General features: G+C 34.6%; 1 protein-coding gene across 1 annotated transcript in view; it reads right to left on the reverse strand.

Annotated features, from left to right (window-relative positions):
* The window catches only part of RCBTB1 (RCC1 and BTB domain containing protein 1), a 53972-nt gene that overhangs the window by 4188 nt on the left and 23350 nt on the right, over positions 1-26434 (reverse strand). The window contains exons 4-11 of the mRNA XM_051987356.1: positions 24129-24295; positions 19505-19663; positions 16982-17089; positions 16426-16568; positions 14412-14602; positions 13484-13610; positions 3054-3205; positions 2420-2550 (exon numbers count right to left, since the gene is read on the reverse strand). Coding sequence (XP_051843316.1) covers positions 2420-2550; positions 3054-3205; positions 13484-13610; positions 14412-14602; positions 16426-16568; positions 16982-17089; positions 19505-19663; positions 24129-24295 — 1178 coding nt within the window. The remainder of the gene's footprint in view (positions 1-2419; positions 2551-3053; positions 3206-13483; positions 13611-14411; positions 14603-16425; positions 16569-16981; positions 17090-19504; positions 19664-24128; positions 24296-26434) is intronic.

The raw sequence follows: 26434 nt of genomic DNA on the forward strand, positions 1-26434 counted from the left end.
AATATGCAGGGAAAACCTGCAACTCTAATTCCTTCCAAAGCATTAGACATAATAAGAGCAAAAGAATTTTCAGTCCCTAGTGACTCTTTTTTTGTGGAGTTAAGAAAGTGAGTCTCTTTTTTATCTCCCATATAGAGACATAGTAAATCAAAATGGTTTTGTGAAAACAGTCACCTAGATCTTTGAGAGACTGTTAAAAAAAAAGCTGGACCACCAGGTCAAGGGCAAGATTTCTCAATACCTAGATCCCAAAGGAAAAAAACCACTCAACATCTCTGAATAAACTCTTCTATTTCCTTCTTTTTACTGAAAGCAAAACCTGTAGAGATACCATGGAACAAGCAAAAACCAAACACTGGCTCTGGACTCAGAGGACGTAGACTTAAATCCCACCTGATTCTCACTACTTGCAAGACCTTGGACAAGTCACATCGCCTCCCTGGGAGTTTCTTTCCTTATCTGTAAAATAAGATATTGAACTACTTGGCCTCTGAGGCCTTTTCCAGCTCTAGAACTAAAATCCCATATTCCTTAAAGAATAAATTCTTAAAAAGAAAAATAAGTAGAGATTCTGCCTAATATAGCAATAGTATACGGAAGCTAGAGAAATGAACAGATGTTCTATATTCTTATATCTATTATCTAACTCTCTCATATATTTAAAATGTAATAAAATATAAAATAAAATCCCAAAGCTCCTTGATGATAAAAAGCAAAAAAAAATATTGTTTTTTAAAACAGTGCTTATAGATTTACCATGATGATTAAGACCTTAGAGGATGTGTTTTGCTCTTTAAAAAAAAAAAGGTTGCCAAATATAAAGGTTCTTATGAATCTATTTTTAATAGTTCCATCTATGCTGAAGAATTTAGGCAGTGAAGAGCCTACAGCATAAGAACTCACTTCAATATGTCACACTGATTTTATCTGCACACATTTACTTCAAAATTATCTCAACAACTGTTTAAAAGAGCAGCAGCAATAACTTTATGGAAATAAAAATATAAATACACTAGGTGTTCAGGCTCTTTCTTTCTGCCATGTTAAACCTTTTGATGTTCTACCTCCTCACCCTCCAAAAAAAGAAGACAGGGAGAGAGACCTGTATCAAAGTTGAATAGGTGAAGAATTTTAAAATTAAGTTTTACTGAGTCAGCAAAGGCCTGTCATACAATGAACGTACATACATAATAAATAGGTTACTTTTTGGTAAAATGACTGAATTTTGCATAGTGAATACTGAATAAAAGAAATACTACTTAAGGCATTCTAGTCAATGCTTTATTATTTTTTTAAATGGAAAACTACTGGATTTGGTGGTGACTCCAACCACTTTAGGACTTGAAAGTCAGCCATACCAAAACATCAAAATACTTATAAAACAATACAAAAAGAATAAAACCTAAATATAATAATGTTTCAAAAATACAGGGGACAATATTGGCAAAGATGTCAAATGTGTAATTTCCCTTCTGCTATATGTTTCTAGCCACATTATCTTTAGAATTATCCCATGCAGCTTTTTCATAAAAGTCAGCATTCCATTTATGTCAAAACTCAACTGCTTCTAAATATAATGAAGAATGGATCAATTTTCATATTCAATGTATATTCCTTAGGGCTTGGCTTAATGAGCTGTAAAACATTAGGCAAGTCATATTTCTCTGGCCCCTAGCTATCTCTTTTGTAAAATGAGTTGACTTAAATGATTTGTTAAGTCCCTTTTAGCTCCACCATGCTATGACTGCAAATATACGGAAAAACAGCTGCACAAAAGTGATTTTTTAAAAAATACTTTTAAGTTTTACAAAAGAAAACCATTTCATCTTCCAGATAACTATTTTTAGTTTTCTCTCATTATAAACAACCAATATAACATAGGAGTCTGTCTGCTACAAAGCCTAAAAAGGGATTCACAGCAAATTAAAAAAAAAAGTCAGTCATTAGACAGTGATAAAGTTCTTTTTTTTTTTTTAAGCAGAAAAACATATTCACAAATAGAGCTCATGCTTTGGTCAGGGGTGATCTAGCATGTTATACCAGAAGCAGACCTTGGATCTGAAATACACTATCCTTTAATTTGCTTAGGCTTGATATTTTGTGCCTCAATCTATTGGATAGTTACAATGATTGTAGTAGGTCACTATTTGTTATTCTCTTTTTGGTTAAAAATGAAAGCAGATGGAAAATATTCTAAATAAATTAATTCTAAAGGGCAAATCAAAACTATTCATGTCATGATGAAGCTAGGTTGAATTTACTTGCTAGTCAGCAGTTGAAGATTCCTTCAACTAAATTTTTCTGACCCTACAACTAAAATGAGGCTGCCCCATCATGCTTCTCAGTCCCATAGAGAACAAAAGAAGGGGAAAACACACCAGCTGCCACACTAGGTGCTCAGGGTTCCCTGTGAGGTTACCTCTGCATCGTATCTGACTGCAGCAGAGAGCAACGAAAAGGCATTCTCCACAGTAATCCCTCGCTTGATGATGTGCTGACAAAGTTTTTTCAATCTATTTTCACAGTAAGATGTAGCCAAATCCAAAAGACCTAAAATGAAAGGCAGGGAAGAATTAATCAAGTCCACCTAAATCCATGCAATTATTTTATTTTTTAATTGAACAGAGGCAAGTCAGCATGATTTTTCAAAGGGTGGCTTTTTCTTTATTTTCTTATACATATAACACTCCTGCAATCCTTTTCCTACCTCTGTGCCTCAAACAAACTAAACAGTTTCTCTCAAACTAGAAATATTTTTCTCCTTTTGTTTATAAGGTTTCAGATATTCCTTCCCTAAACCTCACACTTCCTATAGTCGTTTCAAATGTGAATGAACTATTTTGGACTGTAGAATAAATAAGCCCATATCTATATTTAAATATAACCATTAATCCAGTGTTTAACAGCATCAATTACATCAACAATTCCAAAAAACTAATGTCTTTAAAAGAAATCTTCAATCTTAAGTTTTACCTATCTCAAGGCTATAAAATACCCACAAGAAAGTATTTCTTTAACATACAATTTAGATAGGCCAAACACAGATGACATACCAATAGCATCTTCAGGTGGCAAGTCAACTGTATCTGTATAAAGGTACTGAAGAAAGGCACGATACACTGGATAAGAAAACTGGTCTATTTCTATCACCTCTTTCATGTCTTCATTCCAGTAAGACTGGAACATAGTTCGAAAATGTTCACATCTAAAAACAAAACAAAAAAAAAAAACAAAATTAACCAACCAAGAAAAGGGAACGGGGAAGGCAATCATACACAAAACATGAAAAATATCGTTAAAGCTTTTCCTTTTCAGTTATGAGTCTTGACTTAGCTTCACATCTCACCCAGCCATCCGTCTTGGCATCCCTGTGTAAGATGCTCTGTCCCTTTAAAACCCTTTTCATATATTTCAGTTAAATTATAAAAAGGGAAGAAAAAGAAATTTTTGTATAAAGAAAAAGATTTATATTAACTAACAACAGATAAAAATATTACTGCTGTTGTTATGAATATTTTGATATCTAAAAGAAAAAGAACCTAACTATTAATATATTTGAATAAGGAAAAATGGCTTTCAGATGCAAATCTAGCTACTCAATTCAGTTTGTGAATGATGTAAAATGATGCTTCATTTCTATGGAAATATTATGTTCTATTAAAGAGGCAGAAAAAGGAAAACTATGAATGTAAAAGAACAGTTTCAAGGTTGATAAAACCTTTATCAACCATTTTGAAGAGCTGCAAGATTAGCGTCAACTAATTTATATATAATTGTTCTATGACTAAAGAAAGTAAAATTATATACTGGAGACTAGAGTATGATTTTAAAAGGAAGCTATATTTGAAATATAAGGAGCAAATTTCACTCCCGGCCCCCCCCAAAAAAATCATTAAGTGTCAGACAATTTGAAAATAATTGAATAACAACCGAAAAAGGATTGTAAATTTTTAAGTGAAAGGTGAGTCAATGAGCTATAGGAGGATCTTAATTAAATCAATAAATAGAATGCTGGGTAACAAGAAAAGAAGTGAAAGACCTAACATTAGGACAGAAATGTTCCTGTGTCCTCCAAAGCAGCCAGAAGCAAACACCAGACAGCAAACTTGAGTTAAATGATTCTTCACTGACCAAGCAATCAACATTATTAGGTCCTCTGTGCATGACTATGCTAAGCACGATGGAAAGAGAACTGATTTCCTTGGCCAAGATCTCCAGTGGCACTTGCTGTCTTGTGCTTGACAAGCTAGAAAATGGAGAAAAGTGAAGTTTCTCTAATGGGCACGATTGCCTTCTGCTGCCACTTGAGGCTTGAAAAACAAAAGGTTTGCCCTGAAACATGGCTAGGTTTGTTTGCAGCACTATGCTGCTGTGAGCTTGGTCCTCGGAGCACACCTCGATCCTGGGGAGTGAGAGGCTCTGCTCTGTGGAGTCCAGAGGGTTGGCCTGAAGACTTAGAGAAGTGCAAGTCACATTGAGAAATAAATCCTCAGAAAAAGCATTTGATAAAATCCAACATCCATTCCTATTAAAAACTCTTGAGAGTATAGAAATAAATGGACTTTTCCTTAAAATAATCAGTAGCATCTATTTAAAACCAACAGTAAGCATCATGTGTAACGGGGACAAACTACAACCATTCCCAATAAGATTAGGAGCGAAACAAGGTTGCCCACTATCACCGTTACTATTTAATATTGTATTAGAAATGCTAGCTTTGGCAATAAGAGTTGAGAAAGAGATTAAAGTAATAAGAATAGGCAATGAGGAAACCACATTATCACTCTTTGCTGATGATATGATGGTATACTTAGAGAACCCCAGAGACTCTACTAAAAAGTTATTAGAAACAATCCACACCTTCAGCAAAGTTGCAGGGTATAAAATAAACCCACATAAGTCATCAGCATTCTTATATATCATTAACAAAACCCAACAGAGTTACAAAAAGAAATTCCATTTAAAGTAACTACTGATTGTATAAAATATTTAGGAATCTATCTGCCAAGGGAAAATCAGAAACTTTATGAGCAAAACTACAAAACACTTTCCACACAAATTAAGTCTGATCTAACCAACTGGAAAAATATTAAATGCTCTTGCATTGGGCGAGCAAATATAATAAAGATGACAATACTACCTAAATTAATCTATTTATTTAGCGCTATACCAGACTCCCAAAAAACTACTTTGATAAACTAGAAAAAATAACAACAAAGTTCATATGGAAAAACAAAAGGTCAAGAATTTCAAGGGAATTAATGAAAAAAAAAATCAAATGAAGGTAGCCTAGCTGTACCAGATCTAAAATTATATTATAAAGCAGCAGTTACTAAAACCATCTGGTATTGGCTAAGAAACAGACTAGTTGATCAATGGAATAGGTTAGGTTCAAAGGACAAAACAGCCAATAACTTTAATAATATAGTGTTTGACAAACCCAAAGACCCCAGTTTCTGGGATAAGAATGCACTATTTGACAAAAATTGCTGGGAAAATTGGAAATTAGTATAGCAGAAACTAGGCATTGACCCACACTTAACACTGTACACCAAGATAAGGTCAAAATGGGTTCATGACCTAGGCATAAAGAATGAGATTATAAATAAATTGGAAGAGCATAGGATAGTTTACCTCTCAGACCTGTGGAAGAGGGAGGAATTTATGACCAAAGAAGAACTAGAGATCACTATTGACCACAAAATAGAAAATTTTGGTTATATCAAATTGAAAAGTTTTTGTACAAACAAAACAAATGCAGATAAGATTAGAAGGGAAACAATAAACTGGGAAAACATTTTTACAATCAAAGGTTCTGATAAAGGCCTCATTTACACAATATATAGAGAATTGACTCTAATTTATAAGAAATCAAACCATTCTCCAATTGATAAATGGTCAAAGGATATGAACAGACAATTCTCAAATGAAGAAATTGAAACTATTTATAGACATATGAAAATATGCTCCAAATCATTATTAATCAGAGAAATGCAAATTAAGACAACTCTGAGATACCACTACACACCTGTCAGATTGGCTAGAGTGACAGGGAAAGATAATGTGGAATGTTGGAGGGGATGTGTGAAGACAGGGACACTGATACATTGTTGGTGGAATTGTGAACACATCCAGCCATTCTGGAGAGCAATTTGGAACTATGCTCAAAAAGTTATCAAACTGTGCATACCCTTTGATCCAGCAGTGTTTCTACTGGGCTTATATCCCAAAGAGATACTAAAGAAGGGAAAGGAACCTGTATGTGCCAAAATGTTTGTGGCAGCCCTGTTTGTAGTGGCTAGAAGCTGGAAAATGAATGGATGCCCATCAATTGGAGAATGGTTGAGTAAATTGTGGTATATGAATGTTATGGAATATTATTGTTCTGTAAGGAATGACCAGCAGGATGAATACAGAGAGGACTGGCAAGACTTTTGAACTGATGCTAAGTGAAATGAGCAGAACCAGGAGATCATTATATACCTCAACAATGATACTGTTTGAGGATGTATTCTCATGGAAGTGGATCTCTTCGAGAAAGAGAGCTAATTCAGTTTCAATTGATCAAAGATGGGCAGAAGCAGCTACACCCAAAGAAAGAACATTGGGAGATGAATATAAACTGCTTGCATTTTTGTTTTTCTTCCCGGATTATTTATACCTTCTGAATCCAATTCTCCCTGTGCAACAAGAAAACTGTTCGGTTCTGCACACGTATATTGTATCCAGGATACACTGTAACCTATTCAACATGTAAAGGATTACTTGTCATCTGGGGGAGGGGGTGGAGGGAGGGAGGGGAAAAATCGGAACAGAAGTGAATGCAAGGGATAATGTTGTAAAAAATTACCCTGGCATGAGTTCTATCAATAAAAAGTTATTAAAAAATAAATAAACAAACAAACAAATAAAGAGAAATAAATCCTTCCTAAAATATATTTAAGGGTGACTATAAATGGAGAAAGTTTATAAATGCTGAGTTCCAGTGAAGAGAGTAGAGGAAACAAGCAGGAAGCTTGAAGTGCAATTGTTCCTGAGAGACTCCAGTGGCAGAGTTGTGAGCTGCCCCAAGCATATGGGTGTTCTTCCCTCAAGTAATTGTGTAATTCTCATCAAAGACATTGCTATTTCCTAATTGATAAATGGTCAGAGAATATGAACAGATAATTTTTCAGATAAAACTAAAGCCATTTCTAGTCACAAGAAAAGGTGCTCTAAATCACTATTGTTTAAAGAAATGCAAATTCAGACAACTCTGAGATACCACTACACACCTGTCAGACTGGCTACAATGACAGGAAAAGATAATGATGAATGTTGGAGGGGATGTGGGAAAACTGGGACACTGATACATTATTAGTGGAACTGTGAATGGATCCAAACATTCTGGAGAGCAATTTGGAACTATGCTCAAAAAGTTATCAAACTGTGCATACCCTTTGACCCAGCAATGTTTCTATTGGGCTTATCTCCCAAAGAGATCTTAAAGAAGGGAAAGGGACCCACATGTGCAAAAATGTTTGTGGTAGCCCTTTTCGTAGTGGCATGAAACTGGAAAATGAATGGATGCCCATCAATTGGAGAACAGTTGAAAAGTCATGGTAGATGAAGATTATGGAATATTACTGTTTTGTAAGATGTGACCAACAGGATGATTTCAGAGAGGCCTTGAGAGACTTACATGAACTGAGGCTGAGTGAAGTGAGCAGAACCAAAAGAATATTGTACATGACAAAGATTATGTGATGATCAACTGTGATAGAGGTGGCTCTATTCAATAATGAGGTGATACAAGAAAACTCCAATAGACTTGGGATGGAAAGAGCTATTCAAATACAGACAAAAAATTATGGAGATTGAATATGGATCAAAGCATAGTATTTTTACCTTTCTTTTTGTTGTATTTTTTGCTTTTTTGCATGTGTTTTTTTTTTCACCTGTTGATTTGATTTTTCTTGCACAACATGATGAATATGGAAGTATATTTAGAAGAATTATACAGGTTTAACCTATATTGAATTGTTTGCTTTGAGAGGAGGTGGGGATAAGGGAAGGAGAAAAAGTGAAAACACAAGTTTTTGCTAAGGTGAATGTTGAAAATGTCTTTGCATATATTTGGTAAAATAAAAGACTATTTCAAATAAACAAATAAACTTTAGAATGGAAAAAAAGACATTGAGTACATTGGTGGGAGAGTAGTATATAGGTTTAATGTAGCTTACTATCTATATACTGTCTTTGAACTATGACATTATTTCTTTTATCTCTTCTCATTAAGGTCTAAACATCAATATCGTGAGTGGTTACATAAATATCACGTACTATATGAATGAGTTACATTTTGGTTCGTGAGGAAACAAAGTGCCTGGCCAGGAGCTCAAGAGAGTGGCAAGTAGGCAATGTGCATCCTTCCTCAATAAGTCTAACCCCCCAAATCCTGAGAGAACATGAGTACAATACCACAGTGGTTGGTGGATCTATCTCTGGGAGTTCTGTCCTGAAAATGTGAACTAAGTGAGTGAACAAGCCAACCCAATGAATGAGAAGGAACTCACCCCTAAAGAGATCACCCTCACCTATCACAATATACTAACATGCTGTCTATCAACATCATAGTCCTGTTGAGTACTGTGTGGTTTGCTTATTATTTCACCTGTCCCCTGGCACAACACTGCACCAGTTATACCTGTAACCCCCTAGATCAAAGCTGCCTTCCTGGGCCTGCACTTCCCTATTAAAATATAAGCTTCAAGACAGCAAGGATTATCTCATTTTTAAAATATCTGTATCCCCAATACTTATTGCATAATGCCTGGTACATAGTACTTGAAAGCATTTTCATTGATTATTTTGTAAGCAAAGAATATTTTCTTTATAAGTACTTTAGATACAGATATCAGGCCTTCTTCATTATGTAAACACTGACAGGCAGGCATACATAATTTATTTTTGGCAAACATTACTTTTGCTAAACTTTACTGGGAATTAGGCTTGTGGCCTGGGAGGCTATAACACTAATTGCTGGTGGGACTGTCCTCATTTGACAGATTTTAAATGCTTCTTTTAAAAGGAAGATAGCATAGCAAAATATATGAAGAATTGAACTTAGACTCAGGAAATCTGGTTTGGAATGCTGCCTGTAGATCTTTCCCTCGTTGGAGGTTTGTAGGTCCATGAAAACATTTAAGAGTCTCAGTTTAATCATCTCTAGTAGTTTTGTGTGTGTGTGTGTGTGTGTGTGTGTGTGTGCGCGCGCGATTTGTTATTTCATTGCTATAGGGTCCTCCCAATCAGAAAACTCTCAACCAATGAAAAAAAATCACATTTGCTGTTCACTTTTGTCTTGAGAGGTGCCCAGAACAGAGAGGTGTTAAGTGGATAACTGAAGGTCACATATTCACTGGATAGAAGAGGTGGGACTTGGCACCCTGCTGAGCTGAATTATTCATATTGTAGATATTGTGAATACAGTTTCAGTTATGGAATAAGTGATCTTACAAGGTAGTGTATGTAGGTTGAATTTAGTCAGTTAAACATTTTTCTACCGACATAATATTTCCTGGATGGTCTGGATTCATTTCTAGTCAATCTTAAATTAAGTCTTAAATTAAAAGTTACTACCATTTGAACACTCTGAAATTCTTTGCCTTACTATTCTCTCAACTACTTTATTATCATTATTTTAAATTACAACAAAGATCACTAAAGAAAAGCAAAATATGAGAATGCAATGATTAACAATGGAAGATTTGGTTTTTCTCAGTAGTTCAGTGATCCAAAGCAATTCCAATAATCTTTGGACAGGAAATGCCATCTGCATCCAGAAAAAAGAGCTAAAGGAGAATGAATGTAAATCAATATATGTTATGTTCACTTCTTTTTTCTGTTTTTTTTTTTAATCTCTCCCAGGGTTTTTCCTTTGCTCTGATTTTTTTCTCCAACACAATTCATAAAGCAACGTGTATTAAAAATAAACTTACTATAAAAGCAAAAAAAAAAAAAGAAAAGAAAAATATGAACCTTTGTAAAAATTTTTTTAATTGTTACTGATATTTTTTTCATAACTAAATATTTATTTCTTAATGTGTTCCCTCCTTTCCTTACTCAGTGAAGCAGCACTTGTGAAAAATAAGAAAAGAAATTTCAATGAAAAGCAATTAACAAAACTAACCAATACATGAAGTGAATCTGAAAGAAAATGCAATGTTCAATACCTATAATAACCCAAGGCTGCAAAAAAAAAAAAAAAAAAAAAAAAAAAGAGCATTTAGCATCTCAGCAACTTTGATATGTAAATATCCAATATTTCATTAGATTTTCTTTTGAATGATTCCTTTAGCTATAGAAACAACACTGAGGTTAAGGGGGATGCTCAAGGAGCCCCAGTTCTAGAGAACTATGTTAAGCAGAAAGACTTCAAACACAGTCTAGCAGTAAAATGTGTTTTACTTAAATCTGCATTTAAACAAAGTTCAGAGAGGCTCATCTTCAATACGCTGATCACTAAGTAAAAAACTGCTTCAGTCAAATCAAAAGAGCTGGCATCTTTGTTGGTATGTAGATTACTCAAGCACTTATACTCACTAAATTACTTCAGTAGTTTAAGTTTTCCTATGAGGATTTAAATTGAAATATAATTTTTTTTTTCTGTTTGGTTTTTTTTTTTTTTTTTTTTGCTGAGGCAGTTGGGGTTAAGTGACTTGCCCAGAGTCACACAGTAGGAAGTATTAAGTGTCTGAGGCCAGATTTGAACTCAGGTCCTCCTGACTTCAGAACTGGTGCTCTATCCCACTGTGCCATCTAGCTGCCCCTTAATTCTGTTCTTTTAAAAAATTAAGATAAAAAGAATGGTATTTCATCTGAAAAGTCCAAAAGCCATACTTTTTCTAAGAAAGTAAATATTAAGGTTTTCTGATTTCTTTTTTCAATCCATTTCCTCTAACTACCACACTGATTACACTCTTTGCTCCCTTTTTTTAAGACTAGTAATCCAATGAAACAAAGGTTTTCCTTTCTTGTTCCCTTAAATCCTAAATCTTTCCCAAAGACAAAAACAATTCCCACGATTCTATAGACATAGGGAAAATTACCTCATACATAACATGTATATGCAATATCATCCTACCTCTAAGTTAAAAGGTAAAATTTTATGTATAATTAGCAAAAATAGGTAAAACTCACACCATCTCCCATTAACAGAAAGATGGGAATGTAATTAGAAAAGTGTGTTGTATATACTGCCAAATGTGGTCACCATATAGCTTGGTTTTAAGATTTTTTTGCTTATTTTTTTTAAAAAATTGCTTAATTGTTTTACTTTGATACAAGGGAAGGATTTAATTTAGAAGTGGTCAAGAGGGAAAGTTTCCAGAAGTTGCTATGATGTCAAAACAAAAGACAGAGAAATTTTTTAAGGGTTGACCTGTACAATAGCGTGCTTGTCTAAATGTTGGATATCAATACTCTCAAAAGAAACCCCACCCAGGAGGCAGAGCTACGATGGCAGAGAATAGACATGTCTCAATTTGACCTCCTCTGACCTTCCTCAAACCAACAGCAGATTAAGCCTTTAAATGGATTTTAGAGTCACAGAACCCACAAATATTTGAATACAACATCATTTTCAGAAGAAGATCCTTTGTAAGAACTTCAGAACAGATCTGTTTCAATCGGACAGGTGGACAGTCTATGGAGCCCAGACCACAGCACAGGGAATCTAAGGCAAGGAGGTAGGGTGAGGAGCCAAGGCACTGTAGTGTCTGCCAGGGAATCTTCTATGAGTGAGCATCTTAGGCTACTCTGTCCTGGCCACAAGCAGGTAGAGTTTAGCAGATTTGTTGCAAGACACCCAAAAGCAAATGCAAAAGACAAACTGTAAGCCACTGAGCACTGGAGGAACTTGGGACCTGGTCATGAATGCCCAGTACCAAAAGTCAGAACACTAGCCCCAGGGCAAACTAAAGTGGCTGTTGCCCCTTTGCCTCAAGAGCAGAACTCAATTTTAAAAAAATGAGCAAAAAAGCAAAAAGTATTCTGCCCATAAAAAGCTTTTATGGAGAGAGAGAACAGACCTCAAATCTCAGAGGTTCCTAAAGGCAAATCAATGTCAGATGAAGCCTCAAAGAAAGATATGAGTTTCACATTTCACATTTCACAAGGATTTCTTGGAAGATTTCAAAGAGGATCTTAAAAGAGAGTTAGAAGAAAAATGAGGAAAGGAAATGATATCTTTGCAAGAGAGCATGAAAAAGGAAAAACAGAAATTACCTGAAGAAAACTCCTTTAAAAGTTAAGTATGATGAAATGGGAAAAGCATATAACTCCCTACAAAATATATTTGAAGAAATGGAAAAAAGCATATACCTCCCTACAAAATAGATTTGGTGAAATGGAAAAAGCATATAACTCCTTACAAAGTAGATATGAAAAAGAAACCAATTCACCAAAAAACACAATTTGTGAAATGGGAAAAAAATTCAATGAACAAAACAACTCATTTAAAAATTCAATTGACAAAATACAAAAGCAGCTAAAAAGTAACTGAAGAAAATAATACACTAAAAATTAAAGGTAAAAAGCTAGAGCAGAATCTATTATGCTTCAGGTGAAGTTAAAAAAAAAAAAGCAGGAATAGTGATTCTGATCTCAGATCAAGCAAAAGCAAAGATAGATCTAATTAAAAGAGATAAAGGAATGTATATCCTGCTAAAGAGTACTGTAGATAATGAAGCAATATCAATACTAAACATATATGCACCAAGCGGTATAGCATCCAGATTCTTAGAAGAGAAATTAAGAGAGATGCAAGAAGAAATAGACAGCAAAACAATTCTAGTGGGGATTCTTAACTTGCTTTCTCAGAACTAGGTAAATTGAAGCACAAAATAAATAAGAAAAAAGTTAAGGAGTTAAATAGAATTTTAGAAAAGTTAGTTATGACATATCTTTGGAGAAAATTGAATGGAGACAGAAACAAGTATACTTTTTTCTTGGTGGTTCATGAAACCTATACAAAAATTGATCATGTATTAGGGCATAAAACCCTTAAAACAAATGCAGAAAGGCAGAAATAGTAAATGCATTTTTTCAGGTCATGATGCAATAAAAATTACATGCAATAAAATGGAAAACAGACCAAAAATTAATTGGAAACTAAAAAAAGCCCCAAATCCTGAAATAGCAAAAAATTTAAACAATTCTAGGACTGGTGAGACTTGCATGAACTGATGCTAAGTGAAATGAGCAGAACCAGGAGATCATTATAAACCTCAACAATGATACTGTTTGAGGATGTATTTTGATGGAAATGGATCTCTTAGATAAAAAGAGCTAATTCAGTTTCAACTGATCAAGGATGGACAGAAGCAGCTACACCCAAAGAAAGAACACTGGGAAATGAATATAAACTGCTTGCAATTTTGTTTTTCTTCTTGGGTTATTCTGCAATAAAGTTATTCGCTTGCCATAGCTTATATGACCATACCGGATTTTTAAAACAGCTTTATGGACATAAATGTATTTTCCATCCACTCGGAACTTCAGATCTGCAGTATCTGGACTATCAAACTCTTTCTTCAATGATTCTGCAACTGTCAGAAAGTCTTCATGCTCTGCAGAGAATAAGCCAACCACATAATATATAATTATGTAAAATGTATAATCTCAAAAATACATTACTAATCATTATACAGGAAGAGAACAGATCTAAGTAGAGAGCTCCATTTAGTCCTCTAAGATTACTAAGACAATGGACAAATTCTTTCAAATACTTTAGATAAGCATCTACTAAATCCAAATTTTAATCCCATCTTTGAAAACAATGGGCAATTATTACAGAATGAAACAAGGTGATGAAATAGTCTTAGACCAGAATTTCTATAAAAGCCTTAGCTCAAATGTCAAGAAGCATTATTCTTCTTTCCTCATTGGTCTGATCTTGCTAGATGTGATTAGAACCTTCAATTCAAGACCAAATGTCCACACTGCTAAAACACAAATGTGAATTCTCATCAGTGGCACAAAAGCACTCAGGCTTAAGACCTCAGAGTCACCTTTGACAAAGTCCTCTCTCTCATTTCCTAAATGTAGTTCGTTTCCAAATCCTAGTGATTCTATCTTTGCAGTCTCTGTCACATCCCTACTGCTAACTTGGTTTATGTTCTCATTTCTTCCTGACCAAAATGTAAAGTGTAATATAAAAAGACTTTTAAAAATGGGAAACTTAAAGAATTATTCCACATGCTGTAAATAGAGCCTGATATACAAAGCTGTTTTGTAGAATACCAAAAACAACAAAAAGAACTGAACCCACATTTCACTTTAAAAAAAGAGAATGCAGATGCTCTATAAGAGAAACCTTTTCAAGTAGGCAGCACTATTTCCCCACAAGTTTATTCATACATCTCTCTCACCTACAGACAGAAGGCGCCAAGTCACAGCGGGAGTGGCAAAGCAGGCGAACACATCGTCTGTGCAGGAGAAATGGGTGAGGTGAGGAAGAATCACTGACTGGCCCCGACACTGGCCCCACATGTACACATGGCCCCCTTGGGTCTTGGCTGCTGAGGTGTGTGCCGAATGGCAGGCTGCGATCTCGACCACCCTAAGAAAGTGACAAGAGAGAAATGCACAACTTGTTTTCCATGGCAGCCTGAAACACCAAGGAGGCTCACTCAAGTTCATGCCTGGAATACCTGGGTCACAAAATAGGCCACGGGCAGATACAATTTCAAGCATCAAATGAACCAGTATACAGGCTAAGAAAAGAAATATTTCTCTCATCTTCCTCCCAACATTATGTTAGGATTAAGTGAATAATGAGTGTGTTTGATGTATTTTTAGAAAAATTAGGTAAAAGGAAGGTGCAGAAGTTCCTTCCAAATGAAGCATTTGGAAGACAGCAACCATGACTTAGGAGACATTATCCTGGGACCTATATAATATCAAAAAAAAAAAAAAAAAGCTACATATTCAATATAAATCAAGTTCTCCATCAGAGAGGTCAAACAGTTCATTTGATTGATAAGTATTGGCCCAGAGTGGCTGTCTGCTTAGTGAACTTCCAGTTCTTAAAAAAGAAACATGCCTACATGCTCTAAAAATCCAATATCAATATCCAGCAAAGATAAAACCCAAAGTCATTAGTTTTAAAATGTTCATTCTAAGCAAAATCGTAGCAAAAAAATTCCAAAACCTCAAGATATCTTAAAAACACAATGATATAGCAAAGAAAGACAATAATCCATGTTAAGAACTACACATTAATTTAGAGAAGTACATGAAATTCATTGCTGAAAGCACATATTAAGATAGTACCCTATTTGACTGAAAGGAAAGTCTGTATTTCATTTTGAATTACCAGATAGGCTAGGTCTCTACTTTCCTTCTTTTGAAAGGAGTAAACATATTGAAAAAGAGAGAGAAATGTGTATATTGACTTTACTAAAACAGTAACAAAAATGTCCCACTTAAGCCTACTTTTCAGGGTTTTGTTGCTAATTAAGATTATAGTTTTATATGTATAGCCAGTGTTGCTTACATCAATTCACATATTTTTCCATGTTGTATTCTTTATAGTTCTTTATTTGTGAAATAATATTAACATAAGGATTAATATTCTTATATTGCAATTTGTTTGGCCATTCTCAATTGTTACCACAAATAACGTCATTAGTATTTTTATAAGTGATGAATCCTCTCTTTTCCCTGTTAACTGCACCCTTATCATATAGTTTGAATAGTAGGATCATTAGACTCACAGAGCATAAAGACATCAAAATAAAGTAGTGTTAATAACATACTTAATTCCCCAATAAATGGGCTAGTCCTAATTTCTACCATTTGTAACCTTCTTCCATTTTACAGGTATAAGATAATACTACAAAGCTAAGTTAAATTTCTCTGATTATATTGAAATATAGAAATGTATAAGTAACATTGCTTTAACTAGAGAGTCTGTAAAATTTTCTAAGTAGTTGAAAACTTCTATATCTCTTTTTTCAAAACAATTCCTTAGTTGCCCTATCTACTGTGCAATGAATTTTTGTCTTTGAAGTTTGTTCAATTCTTTCAAATGTCAGATTTTTCAATAGGAATCGTTGCTGGCAAACATTTTAATCTAAATCTATTTTCTTTTTATTAAGGATATATGTTTCTAATTTATGTTTCTAAAACACAAGAACTTTATAAAATCCAGTGACATATGCTGATAACTTCCAAAAAGTTTTATAGACACTCACATCCAAGATCATCCTGGCTGACAAAGATCCTCTTTTGTTCAAAGTCAAGAAGCATCTCAACAAATACATTAGTCACGAGTTCCAAAAATGATACAAACAGATCAAAAAAAGAAAATACACATACCTCTAGCACACAAGCTCACAATGCACACACAGTCTAAAAACATATTGGTTATTGCAACATTACCTTTCTTTTTCCACCATGATCTGTGCTGGGCTTAGCAGGTTACTTTTATTGCCAGTTCCTAGCTGCCCATAAGTGTTAGCTCCCCAGGCATACAGCAAGCCCTCATCTGTTAGTGCTAGTGTGTGTGCATAGCCGCAGACAATCTGCAAGTAAATTTAAAGGGTTACTATACACGAAAATGGAAAGGGAAGAGGGGAAAGGGGAGGAAATTATCTACTTAAAATTTTTAGCCAGTTTATTATTGCAAAACATCCATCCGCCATGGGAACTGAACAACCATCCGCTGCTGCTTAAAACTAATGGATGACATTAGACAATAAGCACTAGGGAGAAAAAAATAGCTTTAGTCCTACTGAGCTCTTTAATGGTTTTTCTATCAGCCACAACTGCTATACTGTCATCACTGTTTGAACCTTGGGAAGATAATGTACTAAATTTAGAAGGCAAAGAATCAGTGAGCTTTTGGAAAAATGTGATTGAATGACTCTTCTAAAAATGTTACTATTTAAAACATATCTCGTGTCAATTACCCAACAGAGATTTTAGACATACTTACCTGAAGAACACACACACTGTGTAAAGCTGCCACTCTGCAAGGGGTCAGCTGATTGCCATTATTTCCAAGGCCTAGCTGCCCATTGCCATTGTAACCCCAGCCATATACCTTGTAGAGAAGAGAAAGACAAATTTAAGTTGCTGCTCAAATAAAATGAATCAAAAATCATTTGTCTACCTCCAAATCAGAGATGGTTTCCCTTCCAAACATTCAAAATACTATTTCACTCCATTCTACACTGATAAATTGTTCAACTGATTCATTTCTTGACAAAAGGGTTCAGGCTTTCCTGGAGGCAGCTGATGGCATAGGGGAGAAAGGACTGGGCCTGGAAACAGTAAGACAGGAGTTTGAATTTCACACCAGTCACTTATTAGCTGTCTGGCTTTGGTCATATCACTTAAACACTCTTTGCCCCAGTTTCTTTAACTGTAAAATGGAAATAACAGTGGTATCTCCTAGGGTGGTTGTAAAGATCAAATGAGATAAGTATAGCATCTGGCACATACTAGGTGCTAATCAATGTTTATTCCTTCTACCTTCTCTTCCCTATCTACATTTCTCCAGATCCTAATCTAACTTTTCTGCTTAAGATGATTTCTGCAGCTCCTACTGCCACAAACAAGTCTATTCCAGTACACAGAGCCACTGTCTCCATTTATTTTCAAACCTCATTTTATCTATGCTCTTCTATTATTAAACAATTTTTGTTTATGGTTACAGCATAAGAAATATGAAACTTATTCAAAGAGCACATAAAATAAAACAGTAATAGAGCTCAGCATTTTTATAGTTAAAGAAAGAAAAAGCACTGAGTTTTCATTTTATCGTAATGATTTCAGCTTTTTCTAGAGATAAAGTGATTTCCAAACTAAAGGAATTTTTTTTAGACCAAATAGTTGAAATTATAAACCAATTCAAAGAAAGGCAATTCTACATTCTTAGTCATTTCTCTTATTCCAAATCATGAAGCTATCAAAATTAAATTTATTTTTTCACAAAAGTAAGGTATAACAGCATTTTTTTTTTCCTGGAGAGGAACTTGTGAGAACATTGGCATAAGGGGCTCTCAGTGAGAAAATTACTTCCATCATACACACCAATACAAACTGACAGCTCCCTTGAAACTTAGTTTTAGTGAATTCCCTGGGAACACTGAGGATGACTTGTTCATGATCACAAAACCGATAAATGTCAAAGGCAGGCTTTAAAGTTGGATATACCCAATCCTGAGGCCTGCTTTCTATCTGCTTGCTGGCCTGCCTTTTTCACACTGAAGTCATGAACACCATGAAATATTTTTACTTACTGATACATGAGTAACAAGCTTTTACAAGTCAATTAATTACTATCTAGAAACTGTTCCACCAGACAGAATAATAGGCTCCATCATCATAGGCAATGCTTCTAGAACTAAGAGACCAACTATGGTGGATCAACATCTGCAGGATTGTGTTTAGTTCTGAGCACCACTTTTAAGAAAGATCTTCATAAACTAGAAATCTATGTTTGTAACTTAAAAAAGAGAAAACTCAGATAGATAAAAGAGTGGAGAAGGTGGGGTGGAGAGTCAAAGATCTGATATTTATATTCAAGTATTTGAAAAGCTATCATAGAAAGACATGAGATATATTCTACTTCATCCCAGAGTTATAACCAGAGGCAATGAGTAAAACTTTCTGAGAGGTCAATTCAGGTTTGATGTCAGGAAATATTTTTTAATAATCAAAACCATCCCAAAGTGGATTGGGCTTTCTTGGAAAGTAAGAAGAAGGGAGGACATTGGATACCAAACATTTCAGTTTGTTATAGTGAGAATATCTTTTGGATATGAGATAAACTAGATTCACCCAAAATTCTGTGATTTTACAACAAGAGGCAATAAATTGACAAGTAACTATTAAAGATAAAAAGTAACTGTTCCATTAAAAATTACATATATATATATGTATATATAGATATATAGGTAGCCTAACATATTGTGAGATTTTACAAAAATAAATCAATAATAATGGTGACACAAAAGTGTTTTTGCAACTGTCTTATACTACATATTTATTAAATACAATCAAGTAGTGCTCTAGAAAGGTATTCTTTGTTTATTGAAAAGACTTTGAATTCAGTAAGAAAAGTTGTACAGGCAAGCTTCTGTTGAAAAGATTTATATTCCAATTCACTTAATAAGTCTAGATATACATTCAAATACCCTTAAGTTTCAGACAGTACCCATCTGGATCTTAACCCAAAGAAAAACAATTTAAACCCACTGGAATTAATTTCTATATCAAATCAAGTTAATTTTTCTCAAATTAAACTTGGAATTTACAAGTTTCACAAAGAGAAAACAGCCCCTCCCCCAGATCTAAGCCACTGCTCAGCAGTGCTTATCTCAGAGTAGTTATTTCACAAAATTAAGCCAGTGCTTTGCCGTCCATACAGTAGGCTTAATTATATGAAAAAATGTTTTCTCACCTTCTATTCCCAAGAGAGAATTTTAAAAATATGTAAGGCAGAAGATCTCACCTCACCATTGTCCAATACAGCCATAGAAGAAGTCTGACCACAAGCTATGCTGACAACCCTCTTTATGTGTAAACAATTTGTGACCTTCCGAGGTGTTGGTTGATTTGCTGTAGATCCAGATCCCACTTGACCACAGTTATTATAACCCCAAGCATAAACCTGTCCCAAAAGGAAACAAGGGGGAAATTAGAAGACATTATGGTAAGAGTCTGAGCTCTGAGAAAACACTCTAATTAGAACATTCCAATGCAAAGAAATTTTTCAAACTTTACAATGAATGGAAGTTAATAACTTTTCAAAAAACAGAAGCCTGGAAAGAATGGTAATTTCATATGTGAAGTATCTTTAAAATATGCTTGATGAAAGGCGTTCTTAGTGAAACTCAAGCCACAGTGAGCTCATCTCAGTCTGAAACTTCCCTAGAGGTGAGGGCTCCAAATTAATGGTCAATTCAGGTTCTATGTCAAACCTGCCCTTGGTCAAGTGTCCCCTCTTCCTGAAATCAGAGCAGATGATCTGGAGGTTAAATTCTGCTACCTAACTTTATCCTAAAAACCTCAGAACTATTCTAGACCCATCTTAGTTACTAGTGCTTCTAAGGTTATAAAATTCTATGATTGTTCTGTATTAAGAATAACTTTTAAAGTTGGATCAGAGTACTCCCTGGCCTCTATCTTAGGATTCAAATTCCAGATGAACACAGCGCTCCTATTGTATTTCATCCTAATGTTCAGGGCTCCTTGATCCAGGCCCACATACTCTGAGTTGGGTCAAGGCTAACACATTTTCTGGAGGTGGAGACAGAAGAGGAGACACAGGTTATCATTTGCCTGGGGAATTATTTCATAGAATTTGACTCGGGCAGAAACCTCAATCAAATTTGCTCAAAATTTTTTCCTGTAATCATAATACCACCATTAAAGAAAGGACTGGCTTTTTAAAAATTTATACTTTTGAAAGAGGGTTAAAAGAGATCCGGTTTAAAAAAAAAATGCTTTGCATTATATGGGATGGCACTCTGGGAGGAGAGATGTTTGAGATAACTATGGTAATGTAACAAACCAAAAGTAGCATTAAAACCTTTTTTAAAAAAATGAGATCTGAAGTATTTAGTAATAGAATAGGAAACTAAAGCACAACACCATCTTAGTGAGGAAAAAATAAATGTATATATTTTTAAGTATCTGTCTTGCCTTCCCCTATAGACAGTAAATTCCTTGAGAACAGGAACTGTTTTTGTCTATATTCTCAGTGCCAAGGACAGAACAAGAACACATGCTTTGTTGATTGACTTCCTTATCATGTCAGTGTGGGGATTTTCAGAAACCAGATACACTCAACATGTCTTCCCATATCATCTTTTCTTGGACATTTCTACACTCTCATTGTTTCATTTGTTATTACATCTGATCTACATTTACATACTACAAAAACTCACATCATGACTTCCAGTGAATTAGCTGTTTCTCCTCAAAATTGTGATTGTTTTTCAAGTTTTAGTTCATTTTGTGACATTCCTTGCTGCCAGACAGCTGTCACATCTCACTGCTACTGATGTGACCATAGCAAGTAGTATCATCTGCTGTTTCCTATGACCTCCAAATAACAATATTTGCTGGGGAAAAACCAGGCATCTGGTGTTTAATAATCTTAATCTAATTTTGTAGACTTTCGTGTCCATGCTTGAGGAAAACTATCTCTTCCTTCTTTACAAAGGCTTGCTTCTGGGTGCTAGCTGTTTCTCAGATGGCTGGGGTTGCTGAAGTCTAGATCACTATCTAGTGCTGTGATTGTATCTCATTAGATCACTGCTGCAGTAATTTCTTGCACTGTAATTTGAGTTGTATATATTACTGCTGAATAAAACAAAATTCAATGTTATCCAAGCAGAATGTAGAAGACCTTTAAAAAAAACAAGCAATTTTCATACCTGGTTATTGGAGAAACATTTACTGTGAGGTACTTTTCTCATGTTGAAAGGGCAAACATATATACATGCATACATATATTCTCTCTCGCTCACATAAATACAAATATACACACACACATCCACATACCCTCTAACACTGACAAGGATGAACATAACCAGTGTTGGGAAAATGGGGTATAGGCAGTGTTGGCCAAGGAACCAAAGAGAAAGGATCGCTATCCCTAGCACTAATATGAAGTTAATGAAAAGTTGTACAATCTGTCAGAAGAAAGCAGAACCATAATTTTGGGTCTCACAGGCTATTTAGTAAACATTCTCTCCTTTTCTATGTCCATGCTCCTTTGACTTAAGGCTCTTACCAGCTCAGGACAAAGAGTAAGCCATATGTTACAGTCAAGAGCCTATCCAACCAGCCTATTAGTTTTATAGGCTTGAAGAAAATAAACCCAAGCAGCTCAACTTTGTCTAAGTCACTTAATCTTTGTGGATCTCAGTTTCCTTAACTGTAAAATCAGAAACTAGACTACACAGCTTCTGTGATCAAGCTGATAATCTAACTGCTTTAATAATTAGCAGAGCTGCATGCTCCTGAAATACATGCAGAGCTCACAGATTTAGAAGACACCCCCAGCATATTGGGGAGATCTCCCAATGGGGGAGAATATACGGGAGGATATATAAACACTTTCCTGCAGAAGTAGGCAGCATGGATGGGTTTCAATCTGTATCACTGGAGGGAACATCATCAATGACATCCAAGGTCAATCAAGTTTTGAAATATGGTAATATTTCATCTTTGATGGAAAAATAAAGCTAAATCTCTCTCATAAATCCCTATCTCTAGGGATAAATGACTACCAGGTACATTTATTTTCTAATCTGCCATATAAAGCTAATATTAGATATTTCTACTAAATTTATTCCCAATACAGTCCACATACACTAATCCTTCTTACTAATTATATATATATACACACACACACACACACACACACACACACACACACACACACACACACACAGTGTGGCTCTCTTGATTGTCTAAGCCCTGAAAAAGAGATTCCTAAAACAATCAGGGACTGGCAAGTTGCTTCAAAAAACCAAGTTCAAAAAACCTCTATTATATGCAGTTTTGTGATCTCAAGCAAATTAATTAGCCTTAATGAACTTCAGCCTTCATCTAAAATACAACAATAATACTTCAGTACTTTCCCTTCTAAGATTATCTCTCATTTACTCTGTGCCTATCTTGCATAGTCAGTCTGTTTTGCTACATTCCCTACCTATGCAAAGCTGTACAAAATAAAAAGCAGAAAGTTTGTAAGCAAAATGGATCTAGGGATACAACACTCATCACACTTCATCAGCGACACATAAAAAAAGTAGGAACTTAATAACAACAAGTGCAAAGACATATTTAACATATATAGGACTGCTTGCCATCTAGTGGAGGGAAGAAGGGGAAAAATCAGAACAGAAGTGAGTGCAAGGGATAATGTTGTAAAAAATTACCCTGGCATAGGTTCTGTCAATAAAAAGTTATTATAAAATAAAAAATATTTTAAAAATTAAAAAAAACAAGTGCAAAATTTGACACATTTCAAATGATCAAGAAATGCTTAAATGTTAAAATAACTAACACTGGGGTTCACAGTCTTGTGCTGCTGCTCAATCTGCATCCCAATTCCTACAGGGGCCAAAATGGCAAAGACAATAGCTACGGGACTGGGGCAGAAGTCAACATAAAGGAATGTGTAGATTCAGACTAACCTTCCTCTACCCATGGTACCTATAGCACCAAAACATATAATAAACATGACATTTTACTTTCAATTAGAGCTAAAGTTTGCTTTAAAGTGGGCATCAGGAGAGTTGCAGCTTATCAGTTGTTATGAAGCAATACAGTTTGACAAAAGCACATAAAAGCTGCACATTGGTCTCAAATATATTGTTTGCCTTGGAACAAATTCAAAATTTTAAAACAGACAATATGGCACAATTATTTATATACTGTCTCTCCCATTATAATGTAAGATCCTTGAGGGCAGGAATTGTTTTTTCCTTTTGTCTTCACAAAGCTTAGCAGAGTATCTAGTATATAGTAAAAGCTTAATTTATTTTATTGACTGATTGACACAACATCATAAATAAGATTTTTTTAAGTACATAAAAGCACTTTGTAAGAATAGAGTTCTCTGTAAGAAAATAAGCTACTATTAAAATTAGTATGCATTATTATTTCTCTCATGTGATCTTAGAGGCTAGACATAATAGTTGCCACAAATATCAAGGCTTCGACAAAAGACAAATAAGTAGAGCTTTATTTAGTAGTAAAATGAGACCTTGTTTAAAAAAAAAAAAAAAAAGATTGAAAAACAGTTGGCAAATGATTTCAAGTCATACTGTAATAGCTGCACAATTTCTTGTCTTAGCTAAAAGCAAAGCACTGAATAAGTCTAATTGTGCCACTACTTATATAGTATTACTGATAATATAATATATACTATTTAGTATATTTACTAAAAAGAAAAAAAATAATCCCACTAAGTGTTTATGTAAGAAGGAACTAAATGTTTGTGGATGCCAATGTAGATTTTCTTTATTACTATTTAAATATTGTTATTGGTGATAATGACAACAAAAATGTTAACAACAACAACAACATTATCATCATCATCATCACAGGGCACTTACCTCTCCATCAGCTGCAAGAGCCATAGAATGATGTGAGCCACAAGCAACTTCAATTACTTGCTTAATCAAGAGATTAGTACAAACTTGAATCGGAGCAATGCCTTGGTTTGTTGTTCCGTTCCCAAGTTGGCTATATCCATTGTGACCCCACGCATAAACCACTCCATCTATATAAAATATTCACATACATAAAAATTTTCAAACGAAAGTTTAAAAAAAAAAAAAAGGATCTTTTTTCCTCCCAACCAACACTTACTTTTTTACATTTCTACTTTCATCTTTTACATTGCTTTTATTTATCCACTCTATTGTCCACTATGTTACATTGCAGTGAGAAAAAACCTTAACTAAAAAGTTATTCTCATAAATCTTGATGTCTTCTGTTTCTGAAGGGTATACTGATATGAAATATTACAGATACAAAAAATTTAATTTGCCAAAATTTAACACTTTTCTTAAAATACAAATAAACATAGAAAAATGCACATTGGATTCAGAACCAAAGGTCCAAGTCTCAGTTTTGCTCTATTACCTAGTGAATTAAGCAAGCCAATCTCTCTGGCCAATTTTTTGATACACAAAATGAAAAAAGGGAAAAAAATGGGACTAAACTTCCATGATTTCCAAGGTTCCCTATAGCTCTAAATCTATAAAACTTGAATATTACAATCACTTTCTCCAGTTCATAATGAACAAATGTTTTCTAAGAGACAGGATTAGTTCGATAAAAAGTATGCCAGAATAGCTTTCTAACTAATAACCTTGAAAAAAAGAGTGGATCAGTAAAATACTAATATATAGGTCAACAAGAATTTTTATAAAGTATTTTTATCCTGTCCACATGGATATTGGGAAAAACATAGACTAAAAGATAGTTTTCAGAATTTGATTTTCTGATTTTCAGAAATGATTGGCTAGTAGTAATATGAAATTGATTCATTATCAATTGAAATGAAAGAAAGTCTCTCTGATGGATGTAGGGCCCAGTTGTATATTTAATATATTATCAACAAATGTAAAGTCCTGCTCTCACATCCAAAAAAAATCAATTGTTTAAGTACAAGATGAAGAAATATATCTGGAAAAAAAACACACCCACCCATATAAAACAAAACCAAAAAAGGCTAATGTGTTTTGTTTTGTTTTGGATTAAGCCTATGATTTGTATTAGTATGGGAGACTTCTGATGTGAAAACATCTGCCCATACAAATCAGTACATACTTCCTTGGGGCACTAACAAGTCAGGTGACTTGCCCAAAAGCATACAGCTATTATGTATGAAAGGGAAAAATTAAACCCAGGTTTCTTTATCTCTAAGGTCAGCTCTCTACACACTTTTCCTTTCTTTATATGACCTTAGACTGAATGAAGAGAAGTTCAGTGCCCCAAGCAAGAGAGGTAGTAGCCCTCAGATAGAAGCATTTTGTCTAGTTTTGGGAATTGCATATTATATAATATAGGACACTGACTAGCTGAAGCCCATGCTGAAAGAGACCAGGACAGTGAGGGGATTGGAAACTGCCATAAGTGGACTGGCTTGGATGAGATAGGATATTTAGCTTAGTAGGAACACAACAAAGGTAGAGACAGAAATAGGGATAGGGAATGGACCTGTGACTTCATGGCTATATGGAACACTTAGACAAGGAAACTCCCTTTACCAATACAGACTGGCACTTTGCCTGCAATTTAGTTATAGTTTTGAAGTTAAGTGATTCACCCGGGTTAAAATCTAATATGTCAGAGGTAGAATTTTAACCTCAGGTCTTCCTTACTCTCTGTCTACAGTGACAAATATATCAAAGACTATCAACTTCATATCAGGTAGTCCCTAAAAGCAGAATCAGCATTAACAGCTGAAAGTTCTCAGGGGGTCAAATTTTAAATCAAAAAAAGAAAAAGTTATCAATAATTACAGTAATTCAAAACTGGAACACAGACTATCTTAAAGATAGTTTCTGTAACTAAAACTGCCCAAGCAGAAGCTAAAGAAAGACTAGTCAGGGATGGTATGTCGTAGGTGGAGTTCAGAATCTGGGGAGAGGTTGTACTTAACGATTTCTTAAGTGTCTTCTAACTTTGGGATTCTAGAATACAAAGTTCTATGATAATCTTGAGAAGTAAATAGAAATATACCAGACACCAAGATCTTTGGGAAATAATTATTATCTTTTGGGTTGCAGAGGAAAAACCTTCTAAAGAAGAAACAAAATACTCATTTTCCTTGCTGTGAGCTCTTAAAAAGACTGTGCCCTCTGTCAGAAGTCATCTCTGTGCTTTGAGGGCCAGAGCCCCTTTCAGACAA

Source organism: Antechinus flavipes, chromosome 3 (assembly GCF_016432865.1).
Source record: "Antechinus flavipes isolate AdamAnt ecotype Samford, QLD, Australia chromosome 3, AdamAnt_v2, whole genome shotgun sequence".
In the NCBI taxonomy this organism is placed as follows: Eukaryota; Metazoa; Chordata; class Mammalia; order Dasyuromorphia; family Dasyuridae; genus Antechinus; species Antechinus flavipes.